Source organism: Anopheles moucheti, chromosome 2 (assembly GCF_943734755.1).
Source record: "Anopheles moucheti chromosome 2, idAnoMoucSN_F20_07, whole genome shotgun sequence".
In the NCBI taxonomy this organism is placed as follows: Eukaryota; Metazoa; Arthropoda; class Insecta; order Diptera; family Culicidae; genus Anopheles; species Anopheles moucheti.
In genome coordinates, this window is record NC_069140.1 from 77,356,401 (window position 1) to 77,364,484 (window position 8,084).

At 44.3% G+C, this 8,084-nt stretch overlaps 1 protein-coding gene across 1 annotated transcript; it reads right to left on the minus strand.

Annotated features, from left to right (window-relative positions):
- Positions 1-5,945: 5,945 nt before the first annotated feature.
- LOC128298806 (insulin-like growth factor-binding protein complex acid labile subunit) lies at positions 5,946-7,577 on the minus strand. The gene has a single exon (XM_053034592.1). It carries the CDS (start codon positions 7,575-7,577, stop codon positions 5,946-5,948), a length of 1,632 nt encoding a protein of 543 aa, XP_052890552.1.
- Positions 7,578-8,084: the final 507 nt, after the last annotated feature.

Consider the following 8,084-nt stretch of genomic DNA (forward strand, 5'->3'; position numbering starts at 1 on the left):
GGCGAAAGTATTTCGATGAGTTTATTACATTACCCGACGGTGTGCAGCGAATGGTGCGAACACTGCGAAGACGAGGTTTTGCATTGAGTGGGTGCCTTGTGTCCTATTTTTACGATAGGCAGCCGATGTCTTTTTTTCCCGGCAACATTTTTGCTTATCACATTGTTCCGGTAGTGTTTGTTGTGAAAATTCGTTTAGCAGCTCGTTTGAAAAATTAGTTAAACCGTGCGCTAGACTCATCATTGTATCAACGCTGTTGCGATAAGCGCGTTACATGGTACTTATCTCGAGCGATCTGAGGTGCTATTGGATGTACTGAAGATTGTTACACGCATTATGGATATTGGAAGTGAGCAGAAAAATATGTTTTGCTCAGAATAAATAGAGGAAAATTATGTTACTTTATAAAATGCAAAAGTATTATTTAAACTACTCAAGTTCTTTAAAGGAAGTCTCGCATAAAGTAACATCACAGAGAAAATGCTGTAGAAAATTATCGAGAAGATCCTTTTCTAACTTTCAGAAAATAAAATAATAACCTTTAGTAAGATTTTGGCATATTCCTTTCAGACGACCTGGTACATGTGTTCGAACATTACGCTGATCTCCGCTCAGTAGATTCTTTACATTCTTTATTATATTCTTTAGTAGATTTCTCGTATCACGAAACTAAATCAGACCAAAAAGATCGTAGGGCCCTCATGTTGCGTCTACAGAGCATGCAGACACATCTTAAGACATCTTTAGAGGTAGTTCTCAATGAATTTGATAATTAATGACCTAGAGAATCCGCTTTATTTAGTTTGAACATAGCAAGATCGCTTGCCAAATCATGAATTTCTTGGCTAATTTTGAAACATTTAAACATCTTTTAAACACTTCACATTATATTTTCGAATTCGGACATCGATCAAAATACATTGCAAATGATACACTATAAACTACTTCTATACAGAATTTTAAGAGAAAATCCCTATAGGATAGCTTTCTTTCGTCTGAGATACAATTTAATGAGGGAAAACCATTGAAAAAATCGCTGCGCATCCTAACAAGGTGCTTAAAAATGTGCATTGCATACCTTTAGGCGTATATGTATATCAAAAGCTACGCCTCCATCTGAAATGAACCACAGGTAGATTTACATTTCAACCTTCGTTTTGTTGACTTTTCCCCAATACTAGACAGACACTGACAGACAATTGTCGCTTTTATGTAATGTCTGCTGCTTACCGACGATATAGAAAAAGTCCTCTCGCATCACCACACAACGAATCGCCTTCAAAACAATGCAGACAGCGGTATTCCCTGCACCGGGAATACACAAACAACCCCATTGTTACCGCACGTAGTAATAGCAGTAGTTCATCGAAGCATACAATAAACAACAATCACTGGTGCACAAGTGGCACCAGGCCAGCACCGTTTCAGCCAACGAGAACGACAGCCAGACCAACAAACAGACCAGCAAAAAAATATCCCTGGGTGAAAGCATTGCCCAGCCTGCGTGGTACATCATTGCTGTTCCGAATGCTTAAACTTCACCGATGAAAGTAAAACTTGCTCTACGAAGCTGGCCGGAAAACAATGGCAAGGACTCCACCAGCACGGGTTCGCTTTCACCGTTCCAGCGCGAAAAGCATTAGTGTACGGGCAATCACTTTCCGTTTTTTTGCGCCTAAATGCAGGCAAGGATACGCGTCATATAGCAAAACGAGAAAAAAAACGAAAGGAAAAACTTCCACCAAAGCCTACTCCGCACCTGTCTCTCTCTCTGTGTGTGTTAAATGTGCTGTTAATGTTTATCTTCTCGCCAAACAAGCGCGCGGGACCCGGTAATGATCATGCAGGGCCCGAATCCACAGAATCCGCAACATCCGCGTGAAGCCCCAAACGGGTGCGTACGAGTTTATGGTGAAGCTACACGGGGAATAAAAAAAAACAAGAGAGACACACACACTGGAACATACTTCCATTTTGCAACAATCCAAACCACAGCCTGCTTGGCTGTGAGAGGGCCGTTGTGTAGAATTTCCCACCTTTGCTTGCCTTCCCGCCAAGCAAGCGATACGGCCGGCCGGTCGGAAAAGCATTATGGGAATTCAAAATACGGCCAAACTCGCACCTCGATACATCACGGCGAATGCCGAACACGAAGAACACGTGTGCCCTATATATATATTGCGAAACGTGTGGAGCAGGACCCACACGCGATGCTCGAAAGGTAATCGACCAGACAATCCCGCTCTAAGGATACGCTTTTCCAGCGTGTGTTTTCCTTTCATCCTCCCGCAGAACCGACCAACGGTAATTACAGATTCATGTAACGTGAGCTATTCGGAATGGGAATTCAAATGGAAAATCCAGCAACACCAGACCAATCCACTCGAGACAGCTCGTGGCACAGACGGACACAGTGGGAGCTCCCATTTGTTTTATTGTTCCCTTTCGCTCGCCATTTCCGGCCCCCAACCAACAAAACAATGGCAGTGAAAATCCATAATTTGTATTGCTATTTTCAAAAGGAGGAGGAGAAGAAAAAAAAACCTCCCTCAGCCCGACATACCCGACATAACGGACGGGGTATGCGACCAGACTTTAGACCAGAGTGAAAGTAAAAGTATGCAAAGCACCGAATATCGTGGCGGACTAACCGGTACCGGTACAGCGACGACCGGTCCGTAACGTTTTGTGCCAAATTTGTGCTCATTATTTGTGGACTAAAGTTGCACCGAAAAGCACCGAGCCACCGGCGTGGCCACTATTTGCCAAAAAATGCTTCCAACAGAAGAAACTTCTCACAAACAATGTGAGCACGGCACTTTAAGCTCCATACGTAGCGGCAAGCAACAGCAATAATGGGGGTTTTGTGGTTGCTCTTTAATTTGCTGACCAGTTTTACAATTCCACTGGCTTTCCCAGGGGGTGAGTGAGAATCATTCGGTGTGAAAGCACCGATAAGAACGCCTAGAACACTCGTGGCTGGCGCCTCCCGGAAGGTGAGCCGGTGAGTCACTCGCAAATCGTTTGTTTTAATTTTTACCCACCATCATCACCTTCTCATCACATTCCGGTGTGCTTGTGCTCGAGTGGGGATTTTTTTTGCCTACCCAGTCCCCACAGAAGATCCCCACCGTAGCTCGAACCTTTTTGCCCCTCTTGGAATGTGTGGCCCCCAACCGACCACCTGGACTACCTAAAAGTTTCCCCAGGAACAATCCAAATCCCCACAACCGAACAGGACTGGCGGCAGCAAAAAAGGGGATCCTTTGCACCATTCCCAGTCCACACAGGGTCTGTTATGGGGGAAAACCACCCGAAAGCTACACCCGCCCGGTTTTGAAAAAAAGCCTGGATAAAAACAGAACGAAGGAACAAACGGATAATCATGGCGAATGTGGAACTTTTCCGCATTCCTAGCAGGCTGGGGCTGCTGGTTGTGGCATCCAGCAGTAACAACAACCAAAAAAAGGAAAGGGATTGTGGTTAGTTGCTGCTGCTGCTGCTGCTCTGGCTGGCTGGCTTTATCCTTTCAATTTCCCCATCCTGACACCTCTTTTTCACGACTCACCTGTCCAATGCCGGAACGGTTCGCGTGCGTCTTTGGATTAGCGCAAAAACGAGTGGCGTGGGGTGGATTAAATTCTACCACTTTATCTACATAACGCTCCTGCGACGGGACGTGTTTGCCCGTGCTTTTTACCTTTTACCGTTTTGGCCATGTTTTTTTTTTTTGTTTTCTCTGCTCTACGCTGCTCTCGTTACACTTCAACACATTATAATTACAATTACACCAGTCGGCAAGAGGTCGGCGCCCACGTGTATCGTCCCGGCGGGCTGAAAATGATACGAGTTAAGAAGCGGGGGAGAAAATAAGGTTCACATCCGTTACAAACCGTTTGGAAGCCGTTTCAATTGTCTGCCCTACCCCGCTGGATGCGCTTTTCTTTTTGGGGTAAGGACGTGAGGTTACCAACGAAAAAAAAAAACCAATTAACTTTGATTAAATTGAAATTCGGAGCTTAGAAAGGAAAATGGCTACCCTGTCGGCAGCGGGGAAAGTTTGCAAATGACTTTAGTCGCTCTGTTTTGTTTAGATGTTGCATGTGGTTTATGTATTTTGCTTGTGTTTTATTCGTTTCACGCTAGGGAATATTAAGTACGGAGGGAGGGCGTTAATGATAGTGCAGTAGTGATAAAGCGGGATTTTGCATTTCGTTTAACACTCAGTAGAGCTAGAGTGGATTCCGTTTATCTATTTTTTTTTTTTGTTCGTTATACGTTTCTCGCTCCTTATTGCTGTTGGTTTTCATGTTTTGTAAGATGGGAAGCCGATGGGTCTTCCGCTTCGTTGACGGGATTGGCCGTGCGAGTGCTTAATGATAGGAAAGTATTGCTTATTCTACTACCGCCTCCAAACCTCAACAACTCATCTAATTAGTCTCAAAGTACCGATGGCCCTCTCATCAGATGCAGTCAAGGCAAGACCATTGCGTTGGAAAAACTTGATCGTCGTTTCTTTTAAAATTAGAGTACATCATCACCGTAACACAACACACACTGTACGTACGTAACATTATACATTCCGCATTCCAGAATTATACATCCATTGTAAGAAAATGGACCATAAGCCATATTATACAGCAAAAACCACTCTTAAATGTACAGGATTCGTTTTTTGTTTCTTCCGCAACCAAAACATCACAATCAACTTAAGCGCTAAGTAACAGGTGGGCTGATAATTGTTTGGCCTATGACAGTAAAACACTTATTTTTGCATTTTTTTGTTTTTATTCAACATACATCCTTTCAAGGGTGACCAACCGATTATAGCGGTCCTTCAATTTTTCGATTTTTGTAGTAGTATTTGCCCCTTGCCTCAAAAAAGTCATTTGTTTCGGCGATCACCTCTGCATTCGATAGTCCTTTCTTTCTTAAGATAATCGATAAAGATTATTCCTTGCGAATCCAAAAAAACTGACGTCATAACATTGCCAACTGATTGTTGCGATTTCCCCGCTTTGGGGCAGGTTCATCGCGTCCATTCCACTCGGATGATTGTCTATTGGACTTTAGAGTGAAGTGGAGAAGCCAAGACTCATTCATGGTAACTTACTGACGCAAAAACTCGTATTTATTTCGCTCAAACAGCTCCGAATCATCAACTTGTTGTTGTTTTTGTTCAAATGTGAGCTCGCGCGGCAGCCATTTTGCACAGAGCTTTCTCATATCCAAATACTCGTGAACGCTATGTCCAACATGTTCTTTAGATATCTTTAAGGTGTCAGCTATCTCGATCAACTTCATATTACGGTTGCTTTTAATAATTTTGTGGATTTTTTTAATGTTTTTGTCTTTAACCACCTTTTTCCACAGTGTTCATTTCACCATGTTTACCATGTAACATACCAATATTTGATGGTGATTTTGGTGGAGCAATGTCCAAAAACTCTTTATCAAGGCAATTTTTGACTTCAACTGTATTTTTCCCCTTCAAAAACCAATACTTTATCATCACACGAAATTCCTTCTTTTCCATGATTACTCAAAACACAAAAGTTGCTGTCACACAAAACGCTCTAGCCTACTAGATGATTTTCCGAGAGCTGTCAAATTTTGACAGAACTCGTTTGAAGGTTGGTACAAACTAAAAATTTAATGGATTTAAATCTTCTAACGCGATCTAAGTTTTAGGCCAAACAATTATCAGCCGACCTGTTAGTTCGTGAGGGAATGTTCATTTGGAATGCTTTCGTATCGTAACGCTTGGTGGCGTTTAATTCTTTAAAAATAGTACCTAACCCAATAGACGAAAGATGGTACATTCTTAAATAAATTAATCATAAACGGGTTAAAATTAAAGTTAAACTTTCCTTTCCAATAGGAGAAAGATACAGGTAGCGAGAACCAACTTACACGCTAGCGTCGCATTCCTCCAACCTTCAATACTATAACTCCGTAATGGGTAGTGGCTTGTTGTAGTATACGCTCGGGTTCTGCTGAAGATACAGCGGATATCCGTTCAGAATCGGCTGGCCAACGCCACCATGGTACAGGTTGCTTGATCTTATAACGTAATCATCATCGGAGAGTGTCTTCTCGTAGTCCACCACCGTCGACAGCTCCGTACGGCCTATCGGTGACAGCACAGGCAATCCAGCCGGACCGGCCGGTGTTGTACTCGCCGCTGCCTTACTCTTGCAACCGTTCTTCACGTACTCTCGCAACAGCCCCCGGAAGCGGTAGAATGCCAGCGCGATCGCAGTGACGATCGCCACCAGCGGCACCACCACCGAGATTAGATTCTTGTTCTTCTCCAGCATATACTCGCACTCCCACTGGTCCGGCAGATGGTGCGGACAACCGGTGGCATTGTAACTGACACGTGCCGCCGATTGAAGTCGCTGCAGCAGTTTCGAATAGTAACAATCGCAGTTGATGGGATTGTCGGAGATGTCGACCGTGCGCAGACTGTTCCAGGACAGCATACCTTCGTCCAGCCGCTCCAGTCCGTTATTGCGGAGACTTAGGTGCTTCAAATAGAGCAAACCCGCGAATGTTGACTCCTCCAGCACGGTAAGCGCTTTGTTCGATTCAATCACGATCGATTCCAGGTTGGTGTTTGTCTGGAAGGCAGCTCGCTCGATGCGTCGCAAGTACAGGGATCCTTTCAGCTCGAAGCGCTTGAGATTGGGAAGTCCGCGGAATGCGTGAGCCGGTACGGCTTCGAAATGGTTCTGTCCGATCTCCAACTCCTCTAGACGGCGTAGTACAGCAAGTGCCGACGATGGTACATGCACGAACCGATTGTCGGCTAGATTAAGTGACTTTAGGTTTTCTATCCCACCGAATGTACCTTCGGACACGTTCGGTAGCAGGCTACTCCGCAGATCCAACAGTGTCAGCTCGGAGAGAACCTTAAACGCGCCATCCTCGACGGCAACCAACGAGTTCGTACCAATGTACAACTCGGCCAGCTTATCCACAGGCTTAAACGTTTCCGCCGATGGTATCACGCTCAGCAAATTGTCATCCAGCAGCAGAATCTTCAGATCGCCAATACCCACAAACGAACTCACAGACAACCCGACGCTAGCGATCCGGTTCTGGCCAAGATTCAACTCCTCCAGCTTTGCCAACGGTGTGAACGTGAGTGCGTCGATCTGATCAATCAAATTACCGCGCAGATTCAACACCAGCAGTTCGCCCAACCCCACAAACGTGCGGTTCGAGATGGTGCTGATCTTGTTGTGGTTCAGATGCAACTGCTGCAGCTTTCGCTGATGTCCGAACGTGCGATCCGGTATGTTGAACAAATAGTTGAAGCTCAGATCAAGCAGCGTTAGCTCGGAGTAGAACTGGATGGACGAGTCGATGATGCGTATTTTGTTGTTCTTGATCACCAAGCGCTGGATGGACGGATTGAGCGCGATCGGCAGCACATCCAGATGGCCCTCCTCGCAGTTAACGTCCAACTTTTCATCGTCACAGTGGCAGCGGTGTGGACAGTGCAGAAGACTCGACGATAGATCCGGAACAATCAGTCCGAGAATGAAGATCCACGATATGATGAGCGTCATTTTGGAAGAATTATGTGACTGTAGGTTGATTAGCAATGATCTGCAAATAATAAAAATTATTACAGGAGGTTAGTACCAGCTTCACGATTTGTTACATAGGGGGGAACAGGGGGTTTTAATTTTTATTATGTAACATATAGAAACATTATACTTAGATTCCCGCTTCATAGTATATGTATGAAAAATTAACTTATTTTAGGAATTTTTATACAAATTCCATGTTATCTATCTACTTGTCAATGTTTAAAGGTCAAGTTTCTTGATATCTTCTGATACCAACTCATTAATACTGATGTCAACTCAGATGGTGATTTTAGATTCCTGTGTGTAGTAGTGGATGCTGTTTATACCCATTGTCACATAACAAGCATCGTCGACTCGTAAAACAAGTATCGAAGCTCGAAGAGCTCTAAATAGTCTCAGAATCCTCTTACCACCTCTAAGTCCCTCTAAAACCATCTACGGTCGAGCGTAGTCGGTAGCCAATCCATAATCCCGGTTTGTCTG